The 25897-nt window shown below is 40.3% G+C and overlaps 1 protein-coding gene across 1 annotated transcript in view; it reads right to left on the reverse strand.

The window, feature by feature from the left end:
• LZTR1 (leucine-zipper-like transcription regulator 1) overlaps positions 1-25834 on the reverse strand; it is a gene marked incomplete at its 5' end in the record, with an annotated part of 37345 nt that extends 11511 nt beyond the window's left edge. Inside the window, 12 exons of the mRNA XM_009703580.1 lie at positions 794-889; positions 1821-1913; positions 2724-2834; positions 9701-9852; positions 11555-11621; positions 19334-19535; positions 20509-20648; positions 21269-21326; positions 22836-22919; positions 24531-24639; positions 25010-25089; positions 25778-25834. Coding sequence (XP_009701882.1) covers positions 794-889; positions 1821-1913; positions 2724-2834; positions 9701-9852; positions 11555-11621; positions 19334-19535; positions 20509-20648; positions 21269-21326; positions 22836-22919; positions 24531-24639; positions 25010-25089; positions 25778-25834 — 1249 coding nt within the window. The remainder of the gene's footprint in view (positions 1-793; positions 890-1820; positions 1914-2723; positions 2835-9700; positions 9853-11554; positions 11622-19333; positions 19536-20508; positions 20649-21268; positions 21327-22835; positions 22920-24530; positions 24640-25009; positions 25090-25777) is intronic.
• Between the last annotated feature and the right edge of the window lie 63 nt (positions 25835-25897).

Raw genomic sequence — 25897 nt, forward strand, 5'->3', positions numbered from 1 at the left:
CAGCTCTCCTTGGAGAAGGAAGATGTAAGAGCAGGTTCCACAGACCCTCTGCAAAGTCAGAGCTCAAAGTGCTGCACAGAGGTATTTTAAGCCACTCTGTTACTTTCACGTTTCACTTTGACAGCCTTTCCCCACAGCCTTTTCCAGTGAAGATGGAGGGCTGTGAGGTGGCAAAGCAATTAACTAAGGGGCAATGAGGCATCCATATGTCTTACTGCAGGTTGTGTGCTACCAATTCCTCTATAACAATAAAATGTTTGCTGTTGAAAAGCTGTAAGTAGTTAAAATTAATAGACAATGAACCAGAGGCACCAGACCTTCAACTCTGGAAAAAGTAAGGAAATATTAGTAAGGCAAAGGGAACAGAGCCAGCCTCAAAACGTTAACACTGCCTTCCCTCTAATCTGTCTAATCTTGCAGGCCATCCTTGATGACATGCAGCTTCTCCCCTCCCCAGAGGGAGGGGTACACATACCTCCCCAGCAGTATTCCGAAAGATTAGATCTTAGACAGCTATGAGAGCTCCCAACAACCATATCACCAAATCCAGATAACCGGATTAACTTTGGCTCCTCCATGTTACACTCCTCGCCTGGCCTGATGTGCATCCAGTAGCCTATGTTAATACTAATTATCCTCTTTATTTTACTTGCTCAAGAGCACCTTAGCATCAGATGCTCCTCCTGTCCTACATCTGTCTCAGCAGATAATATTTTTTCCTGACAACTGTATTTCCAAAATTGGGCAGAATAGGCATTTCTTTGCCACAAGATCACCTTTCTAAAATACTCACCTGTTTCAATCTCTCCCTTGCCTGTATGATTTTCTTTTTCAGCCACTTGCAGCGAGCTGTAACAATCGCAGTATGCCCTCGGACTCGTTCTTCCTTCTGTCAAAGGAAAAGGAAGAATACATATTAAACTTTTACTCCCAAATCACATGGTGGTGGCAGATGGCAGAAGTTGTAGACACCTGGGCTGAACTCCAGGTTACTATACATTTAGTTTAAGTTAGAATCAAAGCCAACCTTGCATCTGCTTTGCATATACAGATGAAATTCAACACCTATTTTCCCTAAAGGATAACGGCAAACACCATTTGGAGAGTCTTTCTTATGTTCACTGAGTGGAAGCTGATGTGTAGGTTCAGTGTCAGGTATTGCTTCTGAGTTTTGGTTTAATTTTCTCTTTTCAAAACAACAGTATGTTTTTTTGCTGATGTTCTTCATAATCTACTTCATCTGTTGTTAAGGATCTGTTATCTGATCTCTGCAAAGTGTTTTATAACTTTATTTTTTGCAAAAGAAATGCAGGTAAGTTCAAATTTCTCATTTTTTTTTCAGAAAACATGTTCTTTTTAAAATAATTGTTTGTATTACTAGAAAGTCACTCCCCTGTGCTGCTCTTTCTCATTCTATTTTATTTCAGTAATTAAAAATGTCTCTTGAAATGATACATGGATCTGCAAACCACTGATCTGCTCTTTCCAGGAGACAGCTGGGACCTTGGAGTACAGAGGTCGTTAGTATCATTTTCATATTGCAACTATATCTAATGTGCTCTGATAAATTCAGGTTATGTCTCAGTGATCCACAGATCTTCTCAGTTTAAAAGTTTCTTCTCCTTTGCAGCTTTAGGATTTTATCTGGATTAGTGTAACTTACTAAACCAGACAGACATAATTTTCACCAGTGATGCTGCTCTTGAAACTTCATTCCCAGGGTTTCTGGCATAATCATCGTATAATTTGCTTTTCCCCAGCAAACATGCTACACACGCGGTAACACCCCTGTTGGCACCTTTTCAATAAATTCTACTTACCTCTCCCAAAACAAACTCCAAGTCACTGAACTGCCTGTTCTCCCATAGCCTTCCATAATCTTCATGTAGAGTGCATTTAGGGTAACAAGAAAACTAAAAAGAAAAATAAAGCCCCACAGAAGACAGAATTAATTTCAAATGTCTACATCCAAAAGCACTGTAGTTACATACACTATCACTCGATTTTCTTACTAACCCAACCTCAAAGTAGTGCATAAAGTAGAAAATAACAAGCAAACCAAACACATGCAAGGGCTTCCTCTATGGTGAGGGTAATGAAAGATAAAGAGGTTAACATGAAAGAATTGTGTCTCATCACAACCTGAAGATTTCAGGATTTGGTGGCTGGGAGTCTCACTTGCTCTCAGGACTTGTCTAAGGGTCCCAAGCAATAAAAATAGGGGGGGATTTACCCTGGTGTGAGTATCTTGAAATTTAAAATTCAAAATTCCCATAGTTATTGAGGGGGTGGGCGTGGGAGTGCTACATGAAGATAAAACTTCAATAGAAAATGCTCTGACCTAGGAACCCTGAACATGACAGCACATGAAAAGGAACAGTCAATTTTCAGTTAAACATGCTGGCAAATCCTGTCTGACACACTTTTCAATAATTTGTCAAAATAAATTGTCATGATCTCTGTTAGGACTTTAGAAGGCACTGGAGAGCTTGGCCTTACCAAAATGGCTGTCCAGATAACATTTCTCAAAAGATTTTAAAGATATAAATTAATCTTTGACAGTTGAATCTGAAATGCAAAGGCTGCCTGCAGGAAGGGTGCGAAACAAAAGCCATCAAGCTCACAGCGAGCCAAACCAGAAACTCTGCCACGTCCAGAGACAGAGCTGGAAGGATTCACACAGAACTAGTGTGGATGTTTGAGTATGTTTATCAGTGAATTACCTGGAACCTGTACATTTCTCCACTTCTAATGTTATTGTCCACCGTGCCGCCAAAGATGTACATGGCATCTGAGATAACAGCTGCAGCATGGAAGAGTCTCCCACTGGGCAACTAAAAGGACAAAATAGGTAAGAGAATAAATAAAAGCCTTTTTTTTCTCCCAAGAAAAAGGACCTGCAACAGATCAACAGTGAGAAGGGAAAAATCAACATAGTCTGAAGTGACACAAACGCTTGCATCCTAAGATTGACATTTATTAGATTTCAGGATTGCTTCCTAGTGTATCTAGAACATAGTTTCCAGTCACATTTAAAAACACCTATTCATTGCACCTTCTAATCAGAACGGTACGTACACAGGGCTCTACGCATCATGATAGTTACAAAACATATCATTCACCAAACTCAGACTCAATGCTAAGTTTTCCATAGAAAAATAAAACGCATTTCTAGAAATAAAACAGATTCTGCAAATGTGATCACTATGCAAACTCAGAGCTTATTCCAAATATTGTTGGGAACTTGAAAGGTAAATGATCATCTAACTCAGCAGGATACTGAACCCCAGGCTTGTAAATGCATGCCTTCCCCACAGCTTGCTGGGGCTGAACCGTCTAGCTAACGAGCCCCTCCAGCAACACCAGGTTCTGCACAGAAGCCCAAAGCTGGAGACATTTACAGAGCTGGCACCACAGAGTCAAGTCTCCTTTCTCCATCATGCCAGGTCCACAGAAAATAAAGCCACCCCACACTGCACGAAGTCCCAGCTATTTATAGGACTGAGGGATTGCACCACTCCATGCAACACACAGTTCATCTTGGAATTGCAAAATCTGATGATTTTTGAAGTGGGAAGGAGTCGCTGCAAGTCCAAGCCGCTGTGACCCTCCTGCACCGGACAGACCACATCATTTTTACCCGTTCCTTCTGAGGAACGGATACACAAAAGGTATCTGATCAAAGTAGCACATCTCGCTGAGATATCTCACATAAAGTCTTCAAGTGCTATTAGGAACTTTTTTTTTTTTTTTTTTCCTTAGTTTGATCAGGCTTGGTTTGTCTTCCAGGCAGTAAATCTCATTAAATCTTTGCCTACAAAATAAAAAGTCCTCTGGTATAAGAAATCTTCTCTTCTTGTACATATTTATAGACACCGCTCAAGTAAACTCAGACACGAAACAAGATTATGTTTATCTGGAGAGACATATTTTCCAGGAAACCATGCTGACTGGCATCTTTCATTACCACCGACTTATCCCTTTTACCGCAGCATCACACAATGGTCTCATTTAGTTTGTTACTCACCAGACTTTCCATGACTTTTTCTTTTCTTCAGACTGCACCTTTTAAGGATACAATCCCCCGTGCAGTAACTAGGATCTGTTTGTGGTGTTTTTTTTTCTCAGATGTACAAACCACAGATTTGGTCACCTTAAAATTCACGTTTGGTCGTGCCAGTTTAACAAGCCATTTAGATTCCTCTGGATAAACAAGATACTTTCTGTCTCCAGCATACTTCATGAATACTTTATCAAAGAAACTTTACAGTTGGTGCTAATAAATACTGTGATGGGAAGATCATGGAATAATATTGATCTATTAGTACATTCTTGCTGGGCCCCTGTTCGATACCTCTCCAAAAGAGGATGAGATTACTGTCAAATATAATCTATTTTATATAGCCTCTATTCGTTCTTAGTAGTAATCTCATTAATTAAGATGTACAGACTGAAAAAATCAAACATATTATAGTAGTTCAAAAATATATCAGTGACCTTTATCAACTGGACCTCCAACCTCATCCCAAAATATGAAGTTTGCTTGCCAAGATCTATTTGCTCTATCAGCCTAGATGGGCTGATATTAGCTGTACTGTAATGTCCTTCTTACAACTAACTCTCCAACCAAAACCAGAACTATTCTGTCAGAGATTAAATGCAGGTCACCTGGTTTATACTTACTCACACCGTTTTCCCTTTTTTTTTTAAACTAATACTTTAGCTTTGTTTTTATTTGAAATAATTCTCAATATTGTCTAGTGCTTGCTTTTAAAAAGCAGCCATTTTATTTAACAACCACATTTTTTTCATTCAGAAAAACTCACAGCATTTTAACAACTGGTGCCAGAAAGGAAACATGAATCATCTGAATATTTAACTAAGTAACACCATACTTGCTAGTCACTTCATATTTAACTCAAATGATCTGTAAGGAACTTTATAATGACGATTTTTAATTTGAAATGGTTGGTACAGGAGCGGTGAAGGAACCAGAGCTTTGCCGCTTACTAATAACTTAAGCAATCAAACTACTCTACTTTTTTAATACACATACCGTATTTTTAAAGCGAGTAGTAAGAGAAATGTAAAATACGAAAGGATAGCCCAGAAAAAGGAAGGCCATATACAGTTCATCAAAACATTGTGCAGCTGAGGGTCTAGGGTATTTGTTTTGCTGAATCAGAATAGCAGAATTCAAGCCAGCACAAACCCTCACATGGTGACAGCAACTCTGCCAAGCAGTGAGATACTAATGCCACCTCCAAGGAGAACTACGCTCTGCCCTCCCAGCACCAAGGCTTTGGCCAGAGAAAAACTTTGGCCCAGTGCAAATCAGGGGAGTTGGGTCCTCAGGAAGAAAATATTCAGGGCAAAAAGGTTAATATGGCTCAGGAGCATAAAGAGCTGGAGAGACATGCTGGGCTTCATGTTCCTCATCCACCAATACCAGCCGCCAAAAGACTGTGCTATCTTGAATTTTTTGTTGGGAGACCTCCGAAAGTGCCAAATCCAGCTGCTGAATACACTCAACCCAGAGTTTATAAGGAACAGATATGAAATAATATCTATTTTGCTAGCCAGGATGGTCAGAAATCCTCCCAGCATGGGATTCTGCGGAGGAAGAGGGTCCATGAGAGAATTCACAAAAACAGAGACATAAAACTATGCCCTGCATGCCAAATTCAGCAGCCCAGCACTGGAGGATTAGAGTTGCATGGTCTTATTTTAAACACCAGAGAAACAGCCGTTGCTCTGCTCATCGTCCATGGACCTGTACTTCACAAAAAGAGTTCTGGTAAAACCACACGGTTTGTGCTGCCTGAGGCTGACATAATTCAGGTGGTTTATAACCCACCAGAAGAATTGAATCTGAGTTTCTTTTATGCAGATATTTATATATCTGTGTCTTCCTCTCTACCTGTGGTGCTGCACTCCCCTCCTCCTTCTCTGGGCCTTGCTGCAACCTCAGGAATTCAGGCCTTAGCCTTTGTGTAACGAGTTGGGTGGTTAAGAGTCCCTTGACCATACCTGAAACTCTTTCACATCTAAGGTGGGAATAACATTGATTGTACCAGCAACTTCTCTTTTCTGGCCAAGACTGGAAGCTTGAGCAAAACAGCCTCGTAGCTCAAGCAAAACAGCCTTGCAGCTCGAGCAAAACAAGCCTTGGTAGCTTGAGCAAAACAGTTATCATTACTAGCAGAATTTTGAGAATTCCGGCAATCATTCACTCAAATTGACTGAGATTACAGCAAATCCTATTGAATTACTTCATAAATGTTAGTCAATGATTAAGTGCTGTTAAACGAAGAAGTACTGCTAAAGCCTACTGCTAAATACTCCTGCTATCTCTTAGACATAAACCGTTGACCAAGTCTGGGACTAGGGGTAGATCCAGGCGCACCTCGACTCCTCTCTGAAGGAGTTTAGAAAGCACGGGGGTCTACTCTAAATCTCATGACTCAACGGGAAGGCCTTCCTTACCCCTTTTATCTCCAGTCTCTGTGTAAATCTCTCTAGCTCGATTCTAACTTGATTTTTCCTGTGTATATCCCTTTCATATAGTAAGTAACAGAGTGAAGCTTGACATTCAACTTTGTTAAGTCACACTTTTATAAATTCATATTAAAACCATTTCTGCTAATACCGTTGACGATGATTCTTTGATCGACCCTAAACCACTCATTCATGACACTACTGAGCGAAGTCTCATCCCTTGCACTACTGCACACAGCCAAACCTGATTTGATAAAACCCCAAGAAAGTCAGTTCATGCAAAGGTGGGACAAGAATCACTGACTATAACAGAGCAAACCTCTCTAAGATCTGAAAGACCAGTATCAAGCACCACAGAGTTGCAGCCATTGGACACAATCCTGTCAGAGCCTGAGAGAGAGTACAAACCCCTACGATTTCCAACACACAATCACTCTACTACAATTAATTGTGTAAGTAGAAAATAGTGTACCAAGTTTCTTCCTGTTCAAGCTATTTCTTCCTTGCTGCAATTTAAGCATTAATCACATTAACTCTTGTCCTACCCACCAGAAACACAGAAAAGAGCTTCTTTCCCTCCTTTCTGAAGTAACTGTTTCTCCATTTCCAAACGTATGCTTCACCTCCCATCTTCCCTTCACTAGGCATCTCCAGCTCTTTCAACTTTTCAATGGGGTCCTGTTTGCTGATTGCTCTTACAGCATTCCTATGGATTCTCCTGATGGTCCGCGTATTTGTACTCGATCCATCTGCACAAGTATAGGATTATTAGTAGCTGCAGTTTATTAGACCTGCCTTAGACAAGGCTATCACTCAAATATACGGTGAGTGACTCCCTGCCCACAAAACTATAAGCCAAGGTTACAGTTAGGAATCACTGCTCTCAGAGAAACAAAGTCAGCATAGGGTGAATGGGAAACTAAGCCTTTGTTTTGCAATACAACATATTTATCCTAATTTCTGTCTTTTACAAGCATAGTCTAATCAACTGTCCCACATGCTGCTTGTGGCATAGGAATGTGTTGGTCATCCTCATTTCACAGTCAGCAAAGAGGCTCAAAGAAACTGTTTTAATTTTCTGAGATCGTAAAGAAAGACTACAGCAGAGTAACAGCATGTGCGCAGTGTGCAGGGTACCTTTCAGCTGCCTGCTATGGGTAAAATTTTAAGGTTATTCTGGTACTTTCTGCATTCTAAGTCCGGCTGCTAGGGCTCTGAGTCTGATACGGAGAAGTGCAGATTTCTGCTTAAGACCTCTCAAGTAATGAACATATACTTTATGCTACGAATCTGTCAGGTTTTTTTGGACAGTTTTCTTGGGATGTCCTCTCGCCCTCTTTTCTCCCAGTGTTTCACCTTGTCAAGTTCCAAAGTCCTGCCAGTAGCAAGACCACTGTTCCTTCGCAGTCCCATGAAACCTTGTTTAGACTTGGCCACGTCCTAAATTGCTAAAAGTCAGCACTCTCTTCCTGCTGCTTATTGTTTCACTTGAAGCTAAAATCTTTCCAGTGTCATCCATGTTGGTCTATCCTTTGATCCTTACCTGTCAGCTCCCAACCAGCTCACTGTCCATCCCAAGGCAAAGCTCCAGGCATTCCTCCACATGGAGCACAACCTCTTCTCCTTACCTTCCCAGCCTGTCTTTCTGATCATGTCAGCTATCTCACCATGTCCAACAGGTCACAGCTCTGCAACTGTGCATGACCTTCTAATTCCTCCTGTCTCCTAAACCACACGTGTTTGTGCAGAGGTAGCTGAGATGGGCTGTTTTCACAAGGGGGGAGCAAAAGCTTTCCCAATCCTGTTGTCCACCAGACACTTCCTCTCATACCTTCACTCCTCTCCAGCTGATGGCAACCTTTCCCTGATGTACCTTAATGCAAATATTCCAGATAATAAGGTGAGAATTGCAATCAGGATTATAGTGATAAACACAGCCATCACATCATAGAGCCACACCTGTGTTAGGTATGCTTAACAATAAAGGCATACCAGTATACCTACTGGTAAAGTCCTCCTGATACAATAAAAACTGCTACCTAAAAGGAGCACTGTGCAAACATAACTTGAGTCTGATAGGCGAGATAATCTGTTCAAAATTATACTTCTGATTTGCAATAACTGTTATTTCAGCACTGGTTTCTGCTGGCACAACTTCAGATGGTCATATGTGAATCCAAAGGGCTATCGGCCTTCTCACTCTCAGTGCACACAAGAATGCTAAAAATCACAGACTAAGATGCACTGCCAGTCTGAATCTATTTGTCAGCTCTAGATCCGATACTTATCCCTCAATCAGCGTGATCTCCTTACTTTATTAGCAGTGCCTGACAAAAAGAATTTTAGATTCAATCCTGACAACTCTGATGATCCGGGCTGGTACCCCTCTCTGAGATGCACTGCCCTGTTTCATCTGTTGAAGTGTTTTCTCTATTTAAGGCTAATGAGATTTGCAATCTGAGGCTCTTTTCAAGCTGGAATCTTCGCACTGAAAAGGAGATGTCATCAGTCACTTTTGTTTCCCTTTCAGTATACCTTTCCACACAGCCAGCATGACTTGAGGCATCATTTTCAAAATTCAAGTACTTCAGAAGTCTTTTTTTTTTTTGCATTTCTTGTGCTCAGACTCACTTCATATCCTGTCTAGACAGCACAAATTGAGTTTGCCCTGTGATGCTCATCAAGGTTCTGGTTTGACTTACAAACCTGTGTATTAGTGTTGCTTCTCCCTGTGCTAAGAGTACCTAGCAATCATTCAAATAGCTGAGATTACAGCCCTGAGCATCACCTCTGGGGCTGATTCCACATACTTTAAAATAAACTTAGTTAAACCTGTGCAAACGCCTACGCAAACTCATTGATTTAAATTTTGACCTCACCAGGAATACATTCTGCTTCACTTGAAGTCCTTAATAAATTAAGTGGAATCAACATAAAAGTAAAATTAAATCAAATTAATAGTTTCCATTTGGGGTCAGTACTAGTTTTAGTTTTACGCAATTTAGAACTCGCATGTGCAGAGTCAAGGCTTAAATGGTCTTTAGATTACAGTTTAATCTGAAATAGCTCAAGATAAATTTCAAGGAGAGAAAAAGGGAGTGCAGGAGAAAAAGCATATACAAGGCTGGGATTTCTTTCTCCTGGAATAAATTTAATTCGCATTTTTGAAGTCTCTTTCACTTCCAAGTGTTTCTTTATTTACCTCGGAGTCTGCTGTAGGTGGTTGTTTAACTGTTGTTATGCCGAAATCTAAACCAAATACATCTCGAGATTTTTTTAAACCATGTTCTTCCGAGGGCAAGGAGGGAGCTTCTTCTGGGGCAGATACTCTCTTAGCCACTCTGGACAGGACACCTGGTTACAAGATTTAAAAACAACAGTGTGTAGAAGTATAGATGGGAGGCATGAGAGACTGGACACGGAACAGGAGTCCTTGTGTGGCTGAAGCTCCAAAAGATCATGCCCGAGTATCCAAAACACTCAGAATCAGTCCAGAGAAAGCACCGCGGGCTTGTTTGGAGCCTATCACTGTGACTGAACAATTTAACAAATTAGTCGTGTCGTTTTCTTATGGTTTTTTGCAATGACAGAGGTACACAGCAATAAAAATCTTATCCACTAATTGCTTTTTGTCTACTCTCTTCCTCCTATGGTTCTTCATGAGAAGCTGAGGGTTTCGTTTACTGCAAGTAGGAAGAATGTAGATCGTGAACAAAGATGGCAAAGAGGTAGTAGCTGTCAGCTATTCCCACAGTCTGAGACAGACCTCCCCCATTTTGGCTCGATGAAAAAACAGGGCAGATGGATCACCACAAAGTGACAACCTGTGCTTTACGTCAAAGCTGACTAACTCATTTGGAAGATGATGAAGTAAAACCTTTTCTACACCCGATAGGTTACACCACAGCATGACGGCAGGCAACACGCAGGGAGCTAACTCAGCCACTGCTGCTCCGCCGGAGAGCCGTGCGCTCCTCAAGGGCCAAGTTTTAGCTGGCTCTATTCATGGTCCAGATGCAATTCTTCTGTACTTCTGCCAAGAGATCTGGGTCAGTAACAAAAACGTAACTTTCCTGTCCTGAGATTCATTCTCTTGGCTGTGAAGAATGTATCAGCTATACTATTATTGCAGGCTGCGACTACTTGTGTTGTTTTCAGTGCTTATCCTCTATTTCTTATTAATCTCTCAAAGCATTTCTAACATGTTTTCAGTGCTTTTCTCAGATTGAAATTTCAGCACCATGTGCAATACTAGCAAATACCTAAAATCAAATCCACTACAGTTGCTTCAAGGTTGCTCTTTCTCATTCTCTCAGCTTCTCAGAAGCCTTCTTATATTTACAGAATAAATTTATAATTGTGTATGTTTTAACTCTCCTCACACTCACACACGAATGAGCAGGTATTAAGGAAGCTGATTGTTGCACTGAACTCCAAAGCCAGTAAAGTTGCGCTCAGATGTCTTTCACAATCTAGGAACATTGATGAGCTTCTCTATCCTCCAATACCACCAAAAACTCTAAGCCAAAACGAAAACACCTAAAGCCATCAACAAACAAACCTGGTGAACCAACAAAAACTAAAAGGTTAAAAAAAAAATTTAAAAAAATCTGTTTTTCCTCTGAAACTGGAAGAAAACCAAAAGCTGCAACAGGTCCAAATGAGATGTCACTACTCGTAGCTGTTTATACTCCAGAGATGCTTCTACACTATCATACCAGGCAGCAACATAAAACTCTCAAACAGATGGGCAGACAGAGCTTTGGATATTCGTGAAGTTCAAGGAGGTTTAAGGATTTAAAGTGTTTTCACATGCTGGGTGCAGAAAATCTATAAGCTTTTCAGACAAAATTGGAACAGACTCATTTTAGAGCTAATTTCAAGATGTAGATCTCCACAAATGAACAAAGAGGAGAAGGCAAATGCTGAAGGGCTTTATTATACTTTTCCTTAGACAGTTATTCCTTTCAGATTATGGCAATGGACTTGTCTATCCTAGCTTACGGCTGTAGGTACCTGAGAGTAAACAAAGTGCTGTTCATAACTCATGAAGTACCTATTACTTTTAAAAATCTGGCATGAGATGAACCTAGGAACATAGCTTGGGCAAAGGCTTCTTGCACCTGTGAGGAGGAGCATACAATTAACCACAGGCCAGTCAACCGTACCTCCGTCCTGAGAAGGTTATGGAGCAAATCCTCCTGGAAGCTACTTCCACCACACAAAGGGGGTGACTGGGAACAGTCCGCATGGATTTACCAAAGGTAAGTTTTTCCTGACTAACCTGATCATCTCCTACAAAATGCTGAATGGCTTCACAGATTAGAGGAGAGCACTGTGTTCTCAGCAAGTCTCTGGTTGATGCCAAATTATCTGGAGCAGTTGAAATGCTGGAGGCTGCTATTCAAAAGGACTTACCTAGGCTGGAAAAATGGGCTGATAGGCACCTCAGGAAGTTCTGTCAAGTCCTGCCCCTGGGACAGAGTAATTCCTTGCAATGCTACAGGCTGGGGACTGGCTGTCTAGAAAACAGCTCTGTAGAAAAAAATAACTGGGAGTCCTGGCGGACAGCAAGCTGAACAGGATCAGCAGTGTTCTCCTGCAGTAAAGCCAACAGCATCCTTAGCTGTATCAGCAAGTGTGTCGCCAGCAGATTGATGGATTTTTTCCTCCTCTATTCAGTATTTGTAAGACCACAACTGAGGCACTCTGCCCAATTTTGGGCTCCCCAGTACAAGAAAGACAACAAGTCCAGTGGAGAGCTACCAAGATGATCAGGGGCTAGAGCACATGGTGCACGTGAGAAGAAAAGGCGAAGGAGACACCTTACTGTCTGTAACTACCTACAGGAGAAGTGCAGAGAAGACAGAGCCACTCTTCTGAGAGGTGCCCAGTGGAAAGACACGAGACAACAGACACAAGTTAGAGCACAGGAAATTCTTTCTCAATATGAGAGGAAGATGTCTTTTATCATGATAGTGGAGAAATACTGGAATAGAAGCCAGGAGAGGCCGTTGGATCTCTGTCCTTAAAAGACACACAGAAATGGACTGGACAAGGTCCTGAGCAACCTACCCTAACCAGAGCATAAGGTTAGACTCAAAACCTCTGGAGGTCCCTTCCAACCTATCTGCTTTTGTGCTTCTGAGACTCCCTCCTGTTCTTTAACATGCTGCAGGTCCCAAAGCCCAGCTTACCTCTTGTTATGATGGAAATTTAATTCACGTCTAAGATGGAAATTCAGCTTTTGCTTTTCCCCTCTTATTTTCCTGATTGTACCATAAAAGAAAACAGGGAATTAAAAATCTATCACAGATACCTGGAAAGGACCTCATCAAAGGCTATTTCCATTCCTCTGTCCCATCCAGGGTCAACAATATCTACTTTGCTCCTGAGAGAGGTTCATCTAGCCTGTTCTTAAAGTCTTCCAGCAGTAGAGACCTCTCAAAACTTCTCACGAAATCTCCAACACTCTAATACTATTAGGAAGTCAAAAATATTTTGTCTGCAATGTGTTTATTGAGATCGTCATAGCTACACTGTCAACATAAATTCATCTATTATAGCTTAACAGTGGTGTAAAGCAGAGTATCACCTCAGTAAGTACCACTTCCTCATACAAAGCAGTTAATACAGAAGAGGGATTGTCATGGATTGTGGCAGAGGCTAGAAAGTTGACGCCCATGATGAAGAAACCTCCAACAAAGGATAAATCACTAGATACAAAAGCAAAGTCATAAATAACAAAAGCTTGTTGCGATATCAGCTTTTCTAGAGTTTTTGGAAGTCTGGTTATGGCAAGTAATAGGGGATAGGACAGCGGACATCATTTGATATTCTGCTCTACACTGAATAGGAGAGTTTTCCATTTGACATTCACTGGAGAATACAGCATGGAAACAGGGAAGTTAATTCTTTAACAATGGCATTCAAACATGTGTCGTTACAACTGCAAAGGTCAGAATACGAGACAATCTGTAACTTATTTACAGGTGTAATAACAGTAAAAAAAATCATTTTAATATATCAGTTGCAAATTTAAAAAGTAGAGTTAATGTATAATTCAGCAGAGAGGATTAGGCACAGTTTAAAGAGCAGGTATTGCCAAAACCAATGAACATGTCTCAAAAGATCATCTACTGAAATCTAACAACAGATGACAAAAATCAAGCAGCCAACCATTTGCTTCTTTTTGGCACCGTGGTGTGTATTCAAAAATCAAATTACCATAATAGTACTTTTAGGATCTTAATCTGACATCCTGCATAAAACAATCTACAAGCCTTCCTTGAAGTAGTACTGAAATGAAGCCTCTCTTTTAGGAAAACTTTCTTTTTAGAAAATACCAAATCCTGGTTCACACATAGTAAATAACCTACCAAAAAGCTCTGATAAAATGTTCCAATGAATCATTACCCTCATTCTTTACAATTTGTAAACTTTTATTTCCTTTTCATTTTCAGTCTGAATACTTCTAGTTTCAACTTTAAGCCACTGAATCTTGCTTTCTCTTTTACCAATAGATTAAAAAGCCTCTGTTCCCCAGGTAAGCCAGTGAAGAATCAATTTCCTAAACATTCCCTAAAACAGACTACACTTCACAGCTGGTCACTGTGTTTTCCAATCTTCAATCACTTCCAGATTTCTTCTCTGAATAACCTCTTTGATTTGTGAACAAAAGATGGTGAGATATTATACTGGAAGATCCATCTAATAAACATGGGGGTAATGTATTTCTGTTACCAAATGATACTACATTATGTCGGTTTCTGGAGCCAAGAATATCATCAGCACTTCCAACCATTTCACATTACAGGGAGCTTGTCTCAGCTATCCACAATGACTAAAGTTTTTAAGTCATTGTTTCCACAGATACTGTAAGGGAAACTATTAAGCACAGACCACACACCCTGTTCTCAGATGTACTGCTTTACATGCATACTGAAATATGTATTGTTTGTGCTCACCTTAAGAAGAAATCCAAATCACTCTGGGTGGACTGTTATCCAATCATTAATTGGTAAAACTCTGGACAATTAGTAAGTATTAGGGGAAAGTTGCGATTTTCTGTTTTCTTTCCAGGTCATTGACAAAAGTTTGTAGCGATGCAATGACAAGAACCAGTCACTAAAGGACCCAAGCAGAGTAACTACTCCTCATTCAAAACCATATTTTGTTTCTTTTAGTTATTCAACTTTATACCCATTTAATGCGAGTCATGTGAACACTGTATAGTTCTCATTTCTTACTGGTGAGTGAGCTACAGAAATATATTCCTTCTGCCTATCATCCACATAAGCCTGCATTTTGCTTTCTCTGGAAGAATTCCGTAAAAGCATGTAATAAACATTCCTCAGAAAGGATACAAAGGTAGACTTGACAATCAGAAATCGAGCTGTGCAACAATCTTAACTACAGTTACCCTGATAACCAGGGTTTTTTTAAATACTAACATTTTCAAGATATCTCTCTCCAGCTTACTGAGCACAAACTTGAAAAGGTCACTGGTATGAAGATCCCAAATTTTAAAAAATATTTTCTGAAAAGGGTGTAAGTCTGAACACTAGATACTATTTATAAACATAAAATGTATCAGTCTTCTCTTCGGACTGTGAAATGCTAATTTTTATCTCTCCGAGCAGAACATGATACCCTGACAACTACGCTCATCACATGTGAAGGCAGATCTTGTTAGGGGCCTCATTGCAGGAATTCAGGGTTTTGTTCACATAATAACATGTTTCTTTTGCCTGAAGATACCTCAACGGGTGTAACTGATCTCTGCACAGGGAGACTGTGGCAGACTCATCCCCAGTAGGATGAGTAAGTCCTTTTAATCTTTCTTAGCTGCCCACAAACCCTGTCATCATAATCCATCTGAAAAAACTCCAGAACTGTGCCTCAAAGTAAGCCTGAGAAGGTTACCAACACATTAACCTCCCTTTTTTGCTTATTAAAAGAAAAATTAAGAGCTTTGAAAATCAGAAATTTTTATTGCTCTTGGCTTTGAAAGGCTTAATCCTGAGACCAAAATGTTGCACAGACCAAGTTTAAGAGATTTCTCTTGTAACTTCAGGAAAGACAGATAGCTTGCTAGTACCTGCAGTCACTGGGGAGATGACGGTAATTCACCCTGTAACAGGGGAGCAATCCACAGACAGTTTAACTACCCCACGCACTGACCTTCTTTAAGGATTGCGAGGAAGGAGAATTTTCTTCCTCTTCCTACGACACCCTGTCCTCTATGAGGCAGCGGCTGTTTCTAAACATTCCTTTTGATTCTGCGGGACTGTGTTCACAAATGCATGTGCACCCCTCCCAGACCTCAAGCTCCTGTGTCATTCTGTGCAAACTACTCCACTGCTGCAGCACAAACCATGACTGCTGTGTGCACACATGTGTCTGTGCTGGGAAGCAACTCTGCAAGATGGATTATTTTCCCTCTTACTGCCTACTGATTTTTTATGCTGTTCCAACCTTCTTCAGAAAGCCAAGGATATTTGAAGTTCAATAGGAAAGCTTGAGGCCAACAAAAAAATCTCTTTAAATTATTTTTTAAATCCTCTGATAGCCCTCTATAAAGGAAATCCAGCACCTCAGGAAGCTTTGGCAGTCTTATGCAGGCAGGCATGGACTCAGACGTGATGATACTCCTCTGGCTGCCTTAGAAAAGCAGAACCCCCAACTGTGAAGATCATCTAACAGTAAAGATGGAGAATAGCTCTGTGTGCTCTGTAAAATATATATGTACATATATTATAGCATCAAGATGAAGATATGAGGAGCTATGGATTGCAATTGTGCGGTTCAGAAAACACATCTTGTTATTCATTTTGGAGACATCCTAAAAGCGTAAAATAGGAGTTCCTGGTTTATTTTTGAAGTATCAACCTGTTCCACTTTAGCTTCCCCTCTTCTACTTATTAAGCCATCTTCCCATCCTCCATGCCATAGTGAGGCACTGTCAACAATTTTGAGACCTGGGCAGAGAACAGGAACAGGTCCCTTGCCAGACTTGTTTCCAGTTTTTGTTCTACCTGTTTATCCAAAAATGCAGAAAACACAAGACTGTCTCAGTGCACCTACAGCGTCTCATACCTGATTGCTGCCTGTCCTCAAGAACTCTTACTACGACCTTCCTGGAACTCACTCTGCACTACTGTTATTAATGCTCAAGTTGTGCCACTTTCTCCAGGTAAAAACCTCGAGATTCTTCAGTCTCATGTGCCTTGTCACCTTCCACGTTTCCCGTAACAGGGTAGCTGGGGCAAATACCATTTCCACCTGACAGTTTTTCTATTACTGGCATGCGTAGGTCTGAAAAGTCCAAATCACTTCCTGGATCACTCTGAAAAGCTTCTCAGGGCTGGCTTAAGTCTTAGTTCTGAGAACAAGACAGACTGGAATGGCAGCAGTCACTCTCCTTCAGCATGAGTACAAGAAATCTCTTTTGCAAAGCACTGTAAAAATCACTACTGAATTAATAGCTAAATCAGCACCAAGTCTTCCTATTTTGGACTCCAGAGCCTTTACCCGCTCAATGCTAAAATGCCCAAAAAAAGAAAGAATTAAGGAAATGCATCACATGATGATAAGTATGAAAGTTAACCTAACTATATTGCTCTTAAGTAAAGTTGTAACGCAGCATTTCTAAGATCATATAACACAGAAAAATACAAGAATATCATATGCTATACAATCCATCCATTAGAACAAGGAAAAAAAAAAAAACCAACTCTATCAAAAGCCAAGATAGATTATTCTGCTGCACGGTAACAGAGGTCACCATCACTTCACACACAAGCAGAATCCTTCAAGTGCTGAGACAGCATTGCCATCATCATCTTCTATTTTGTTTCGATTTGATGTGAATAATTTTGTTCACAGATATCAATAAAAAAGGAAATTTCAAGTTCAGAGTGTCCTGGGAATAGTATGGCATTAGAGATTCATTGCCACTGTTAGAAGCCTTTGCCAAAAGCTCACATAAACTTCAGGAAAACAATTTTGAGAAATGATCTAGTTATCACTCCAGAACACACAAAATCATTTAAAACTTACTTAAAACACCAAAAGTCTCTCAGATCTTGCAGTTAATCAGTCTTTAAGAAAATTTACTATCACGTGTTTCAACAGTGCTTCAATCTCACTTCCCATTTCTACAAAATCAGTCTCTAGATGCCGTAGCTGTCAAAGAAACTTCAAAATACAACACATGCAACTAACAGACAAACACCTGCCTGGGATTACAGACAGCCCAAGAAAAGAGCTCTGAAATATGAAATGAAATTTAGCAGGGGATAAGTCAGGTAATAACGTTGTTTTACAACACTGTTAGGAGCAGTTTTGCTCTTGAAAGTGATAAGCAATTGTATCATGAAGAACCGACGAAGCCTTAAGTGTTAAATGATAATGCCAGAAGGAACAGAATGGCATCTACATTCCTGAAGGCAACCGTATCTTTAAAAAGTTGGAGATGAGTTTTTTTTAATTTCATGTGAAAACAGATCAGCTTTGTAAATCACAAAATACTTTGGTCAAATAAATTTTCAAAACAAGGCCCACACACATTGTTAAATTAAAAGCAGCGTGTAAATGGTATTTTCCTATTCATCAAACGCTGAGTTCTATGTCTTTGCAAACAAACTAAAAAACAGTGCAACAGTCAAGGGTGTGAGCACCTCATCATACCAATTCTGGCAAAATCAGTAAATCTGCATTTGATCCTAATCCATGTAATACTCGTCTCTTTAAGGTATAACCTTAATCTCTGCAGTTCTCTGTACAGCACACAAACATTTCTTCCCTGCAGATCAGCCGACACACTCTAAATCTACTATTAAAACAGCTGAAGTATTTTAACATGGCTTAAGGTAAAAATCTATGAAAATTAACAAATACAGTCAACATAACCATTCTAAAACCAGGAAATACGCATATTAGTACAGGTTTCAAGAAACCTACTTTTTTGTGCGTTCTGGGAATGAAATGATCAGAGGCCACTGAAACCATGTTTACTGAGATGTGAACTGAAACCCTGCAAACCCTCAGCACTTCAACTTGAAATACCACATTATCCCAGAGATGGCATCTGTGAGTGCGCTATGAAAAAAAATTGACAATCACACAACCACTGCGTTGTAATGAGTAGCCAAATAAAAACATATTAACATGATCATCATAATCTTTTTTTCCTAATATTTTCTCATTTGTGGTGTTTACTTGGCCCTTGGTGATCTACTGTTTTTTATGTTCATGTAAAGAATCTAGGTTTTTTAATTTATATATGGTATTAACGCAAACATGTTCAAAAAAGCTATTTCTGAGCCTCCCTATGATCTCTATTACTATTTCACACTCATATCCTCATAAGTAAACACTTCACAATTGACCTAAAAGGGCAATGCTATTCTGTGTAATTAAAGAATTTTTAAGATTTTATGCACACAGGCATTATTACAGTGAAACAATCAAAACCTTGTCTAGTTTTGAATTCTGCTTCAACAGCATCACACAATCAACCACACAACCACTGGGCCACTCAGTGAATTCATTACTAATCTTTGTCAAATAATGATTGACTCATAACTTGAATTACAAGTGTTTTATGGTATTTCTTTAAATAGTACTAAGCAAAGTTTTAAATGTGTCAACACGAATTTTTAAAGACTGTTACCCACAATATTTCAGCTGTTTAACCACTGGTGGGAAGGAGCTTTTACTATTTAGCTAAAAGTCAATGTCCTCCTCAAAAACATGTCTGTAGCCTGACAGTAAAAATGGGTTAAAAAGAAGACAGAACATAAAAGGAAAAAACAAGAGCTGAACGTTTTACCTCACTGTCTGGGCTGGGCTGGATAACTTCCCAGGTCTGAGAATCCACGTCGTAGCAGTGAAGCTCGTTGGGTAGCGTGTTATCTGCAGCACCACCAAACACATAGAGATGTCGGTCGAACGCAACCATTGTGTGGCCGTATCTTCGTTGTGGAGGAGGAGGGGAGCCTCGAAGTAAGTGCTCGGTAGGAATTCGTGTCCAACTGAGACATTAAACAACATTCTTTTTTTCACAACTCTCTTCCACAAAGTAAGTTTTCTAACTCTCAGATTGTAAGAATAAAGAAGAGGAGCTCTATTACAGTACTTACTGAACCTGCATGAGAACAGACCGTGACTAATCCTGCAGATTTCTGAGATCTACGTCACCTCTGTGTTGCTAAACTTCTAACTGAAAATATGGTAGAGGCAACATGGTTCCATACCCCAGATGTATTTATGTAAACCCTAGCAGCTCAAAGATCACAACTTGGGAAGGAATTGGTGATCTATTATCACACATTTTAACAGCTAACCCTTCTAAGTAAAGGGCACCATTCTGATACCATATCCCATTTTGATAAGGCATTGCTTATTCACCGTGATAGCCAAGGTTTGGAGGCCGTTAGTTGTTGTTTCAGTCGTGGCTCCACTTCAGCCAGTAACCAGACAGACCAGGCTGTCAGAACAGACCAGTGCATTTGTATTCCCACTTCTTGGCATTTTTATCCCATCAGAGGAGCCACATTTTCAGAGCAATGGTTGACACTCTGAGCAAATCACATCAAATGTTTCAAACTGAATACTCAAGATCTTAAAAAATACTACGAGTTTTACATTTCCCAGTGATTTCACTATGAACTGGTATTTCACAGGATCTCTGTCTGGTTTGAATCAGGTATTCATATAACAAGTTTTAGGAAGGTAGTATTTGGCATCCCATTCTGAATACACTAAGATTCACACTTACTGTTTAAAGTGAATCTACTAAATTTTCTGTTTTGTCTGCTGAAAAAGACCAATCTGATGCACATGGCAAAGAACAAAGTCTCATTAAAACAGTACGTATTTTATCTTATTTACCCATCCTCATCATGAGATGCAGTATTCTTCCCCAATATCCTTAAGTACGTGCATTTCTCAACTCAAGCAGTCAAGGATTATGCGGATTTGAGCGACTTAACCGTCTACACTTACATCTTTTCCTTGAATTCAAACTGAAAGAGATTATTGGTAATCTTTGCACCACTCTGGCCAGAGAAAACAAACATTTTGTCTCTGCAAACAGCGACGGGAAAATTACAGCATGAAGGAGGAATTTCACCACTTTGTTCAATCTGAAAGGCAACGAAGTTCAAAATTGAAAAGGTATCAGTGTAGTGCATGACTACGCACGGTGAGTATACTGCAGAACCATGCAATACATCAGCAGACAGACCGACCACATGGCAGTGACGTGTCCAGACAACCAAGTCCCTATAAATCTGGCTACAAGTAATCAACTAATACTGTGCTTACATGTCTGCATAGACTAATTTTACCATCGATTAAACGGATGGGAGGCCACATTTCTAAAGCCCCTGATACTGTAAGGATCAGGACTCTGATCTTGCTAGTCAGCAAAGCCCCCAGTCTGTGGCAGTGGTTAAAGTGGGAAATGCAGTCCCTTTTTATAGGAGGTATAACAAAGCCACCATGGGCAGTCAAACTCCAGTTCACAGATTCACAAGCAAAAAAAAAAAAAAAAAAAAAAAAAAAAAATCACACTTTCACATACACTTGGGTTTCCAAATACACAAAAAAATCCAATTTGCACTGTTTCTTTCCACCTGTGTGTCAAATACGTTCTGAAGAGAGAGTAGCACAGTCCAGTATAGGAAATTGTAAATAACTGTGTATGAAAACAAAAAAAAAAAAAAGAAAATTCTATGTGTTAGTTGAAATTAAAGCATCTTACCTCTTCCCAGCATGTTAGCTCTCTATCCTGCAGGCCAATTGTCCACATATCATTTAACCTGTGTTATAACACAAAAAATGCCTGATTTGAAACCGTTAATTTTTGGTAATTTTTAGCTCATGGAGTTGAAAGGAGAGAGATCCTATTTTATCAGCATTCCTTTTCCCGCACAGGAAGAATTTTCTACTTCCTCTAGCAGAAAAAAATCCTATTAGAACCTTTCTGTCCTATACCTAAATTTTATACCACCACTTCAGCTTGCTTTAGCATCTTTCTGATTACAAGTATATTACAGTTAACAGTTACACAAAGCAACTCTGCCTGGAGCTTATGGATTTGAGCTATTTAATCTTCAGGATTTTTACAGAAATACTCCTTATTACTCTGTCGTCTTCTACCCATCCCTGCTAGCCTCTGAGACTGACCACAGTAATTATTTATGTGGCTGAATCCTACCTTAAATACATAAAGGAGGACAAAGTGGGTAACCTGACACATCACTGACTACTACATATCTGACTATGCTTTTCCCAGTACAAGTTACTCACAGTAACTACAGATGCTTCCTTTGTTCAAATCTGCCTGGAGGCTCATGTTCCACAAAAAGACATTTTTTAACGTGATTAGACATATTTAACATAAATTAGACAGCTCCTCTCACCCAATCCCTCCTTCCAGCTACCCAAGGTCCTTGGGGAACTCCCTAAGCTGGAAGTGAGTAATTCCACAGAGTCATGCATCTTTCTCCAATTCTTCCTCCAGAAATAAAGAAAAGATCCCATCTGTTTTTCCAATTAACAGCAGTTCTCTCAGAGACTTTGAGGAGCTGATAACTTTTCTGCAGATTCTCCTCAGAACAGGAGGCAACCCAGCATGGTGAGGCAGCTCCTAGTTTGTGACAGTATCTATATGCTCTCACGATGCAAATATTGTGCATCAACATAAAGTACTTCTCAAGTTCATCAAGATAGAAAAAAGTATGTGTTCAAAATTGATTCTTCCCTGATAGACTAATAGCAAATGGAAAGAGCTGCTATCTGGAACAAAGCACCAGACTGTCCCTAACTTCTCAGTACCACTCATTTTTAGTCTTTTCCCATCCAAAATCTCATCTCCCTTCAACCTAAATACTCCCTTCAACCTAAATAATATCACACATTTTCAGAGAAAAAGCTGACATGTTGTTCTTCGTTCTGTCTTATGACTTCACAGAAAATCCATACTTTGTTCTATAAGTCTTCAGCCACATCAGAAGGCCTCTGGCAGATATCTTTTGAGAAATGCTCATTTGCCAAATTTCAAAGATCATTTAGCATCTTTACAACCAAGAAGGCTGTCAAATCATACATCTATAGCCGTTCTGAGTCATCAGATTTTTAGGTTTTAAACACATACTTAACATGAACTGGTGAATTGCAAAAATGTAATGCTCAACAACGGGCTGGGTTTTACAAAGCTCCAATTACGTGTTTAAATCACGTGGTACATGAAAATGTCTCTACAGAGGTGAAAAGTGAGGGACTGGGATTTTAAAAGCACCCAAGGAGAGAGCGATCCCACCACATACCGTGCATTGCCATCGTATCCTGCAAAGATCCACAGCTTGTCACTATACACTGTTGCGCCATGAGCTGACCTTGCAACTGGCAATCTGTAATTGAGAAAATTAAGAGAAAAATCTCTTAAATCACCTGCAGAGCTGCTGTAAGAAGGGTCTGCATGACAGTTAAAATGCACATGTAAGAAGAATAAAATCCCCTACACAAAATGGCTTCAAGCCAAGAAATTGCTTCTGTCATACAACCTCAAAAGACAAAGCAAGCTTCTGAAGGGCACATTTTAGAATTTTACACTCTGCTTCCTTCATTAGAGAAAGATTACCTTAATGCATACAGAAAAAAAGAAAGAAAGAAATCCCAACTAATTCCTTGCCAGGTCTCAAATACTCTTAAAGTACTCTATGGAAAGTAGCTCAATAGTGGGACAATAGCACTATCATTACGACAAAGTGGCAATCCACTTGTGCAATAAAAATCCCATGCATGTTTTCACACATTAAGAAGGTGGAACACATAAATGAGACCCAGGGTAGAGCTCACAATGCTTATTTGTATTGTCTAGCGAGGCACTCCTGAGATGCAGTGCCCACAATAAAAGATCAAACCTACGATTTCTCTTCCCTAATCTTTGTTGTTTTTACTAAATCAGCCAAGAAGTGTTGAACAAAACTGTGGTGCCACAAGGCCAGCAGATGTAATGGTAGCTTGTTTGAGGTCATTTGTGCAGTATGCATACTTGTAACTGTGGGGAAAGACAAGGACGTTTGAGTTCATAAAATATGAATACAATTACTCTCCAAAATGTCCGAAGTTGCTAGAATAACCAGAAATAGAAATTAGTAATGTGGTCTATGTTCTAAAGCATAACATATGCTCATCACAGTTGAGCAACAATAACTTAAGAATGGACTGTGCATTCTTCACCCCTTTCTACAAATCACAATAATAAATGTTCCCTTCCCTCTCCCCACTAAAATCAGCACTTCAGAAACTTGAAATACTTAATGAACTGCGGTACAGTACATCCCATACGCGGGTGTGGTGAACATTAAGTAGTTGGGTCAAAATCAGTGTCACAGGCAACATCCTGAAATGTGCACAAAGTCAACTTTAAGAAGTAACACATTACTGGTTTTGATTTTGCCTTGGAAAGTTGAATCTCAGGAACCTGTGTTCAACAGATCCAAATATGTATCATCAACTCATTCATCTGCTTCTGAATTTATTTGTGTGAACACACATCACTTTAAGGTGCTTCGAGCAAGAGTGTGCATTTCAGAGCACTCCAAGAAAGTCCAACTTTAATCAGAAAAGAATGTGTAGATTTAACTACAAATAAGCTTCAAAGTGGTTTCTGATAAAACTAAATTGAAACTATGAGGGATCAACAAATTTCATGCTATCCTTGAAAAAGAAACAATTCAGAAGAAAAAAAATTTCCTTTGCTCCCATCCCTTCTGTCACAGAACTGAAATGTGAAGAATCGATTTTGGTCAGATTTCCAATATAGCACACTCTGGAATGGAGGCCTTGCAAAAAAAAATCCTTCAGAACAGGAGACAGTTTTCAGAAAAATTTAATCAAGAAAGTAGAGCAGAAATTGTCCTGCAGCCTTAATATTAGCATTGTAACTAATTCTAACTGTCATTGCTGAGTTATGCTCAAGTCCCCTTGAAGAGTAGGTAATGATGCCAGCTCCTTACCTTCCTTCAGTTTTCCACTCTGTCCACTGTCCAGTTGCAAACTTATATTCAAAAAGATCGTTTTTATTCTTCAGGTTGGAATTGGAATAAATGTCTCCAGTATAGCCACCTGGGCAACAACAGTTCCATTAGACTCAAATGAAATAGAGCATACACACTTCCAGTCATTATATTAGAAGAAAGCTGAAGTTTAGATCACACAAAGAGAAGGTATTTGCCTAACGGACCACTACAGGTGGGAGACTTCTCCTCCACCCCTACTCCTAAAGATGCACTATGGCAATGAGTTTCAAGTCTTCCTTACTTTAGACAAAACAGCAAAGTATTTCCAAGCTAAAGTTGAAATCACAGTCAGCCATAAAAAATACTGGTTTTGCTACAGAATAAGACCTTTCGACACTTCCAAAAAATATCTCATTCTTTTTCCAAAACAGTACTACCACCACATTTATCATTCCAAGCACGCACGACTGTCTTACCAAACACAAACATGCTGCTCCCATAGACCACAGCTGAGTGGTGATACCGTGGTGCTGGCGGGGTCCCCGTGGTAAAAGCCCTGTACAACATTTAGAACAGTGGCAATCAAACAGCCTTGTCATGCTTCAGGCACTCAAAGCTATTGTACAGATTAAAAAAAGAAACAATTGTTAAAAGTTATTCTACTGTTCCTGAGTATTTTCACTGGTTCGGGTTTCTTAATTGTACTGTCTAAGATTTTATGAGAAACTCGGCACTATAAGCATAAACAGTTACAAACATGGTGCTGCTGATATCTGTTCGGCAGAGATGGCGAGTGAGGCACAGGTATGAACATAGACTGCACAGCCCAGAGCAAAGGAGCAAAGCTATCTGTGAGCCCCCCGTGCCACCATTCCTACCCTGAGGGGCTGCAGCAGCCCAGTCTCTCTGCCCACTCATCCTTTCAGCACTCTCACAGGGCATATGAACAGTGGCAACCCATGGTGCTCTGTCCATCGCTGTGCTGCCCAGCATCCTCTCGCAGGCAGGAGCTGCGTGGGAACACTCAATAACCTCCCTGACCGCTCAGCCACACAGCAGGCATGCAGAGGTCAGCTGTGACAGCACTTGGGTGGGGAGTGATGCTTCCCCTTCGATGCTCTGGTAGAGGCCCCAACTTTTACACCTGGGCCCGAGGTGCTGAAGAAAGAAGAGGCATCTCCCAGCCCTGCCAGCAGCCCTGCAGGCAGAGAGAGGCCGAGCCAGGAGAGCACAGCGCAGCCCACCTGCACCACGAGCAGTCCTTCACGTCGAAGCGCAGCAGGTCGTTCAGCATCGTCTTCCTGCAGGGAGGAACGGCAGAGGCGGCTGAGGCGGGCCGCGGGGCCGGCGAGGGGCAGCCCCCC

This window comes from Cariama cristata, unplaced genomic scaffold (assembly GCF_000690535.1).
Source record: "Cariama cristata isolate BGI_N322 unplaced genomic scaffold, ASM69053v1 scaffold24787, whole genome shotgun sequence".
Lineage (NCBI taxonomy): Eukaryota > Metazoa > Chordata > Aves > Cariamiformes > Cariamidae > Cariama > Cariama cristata.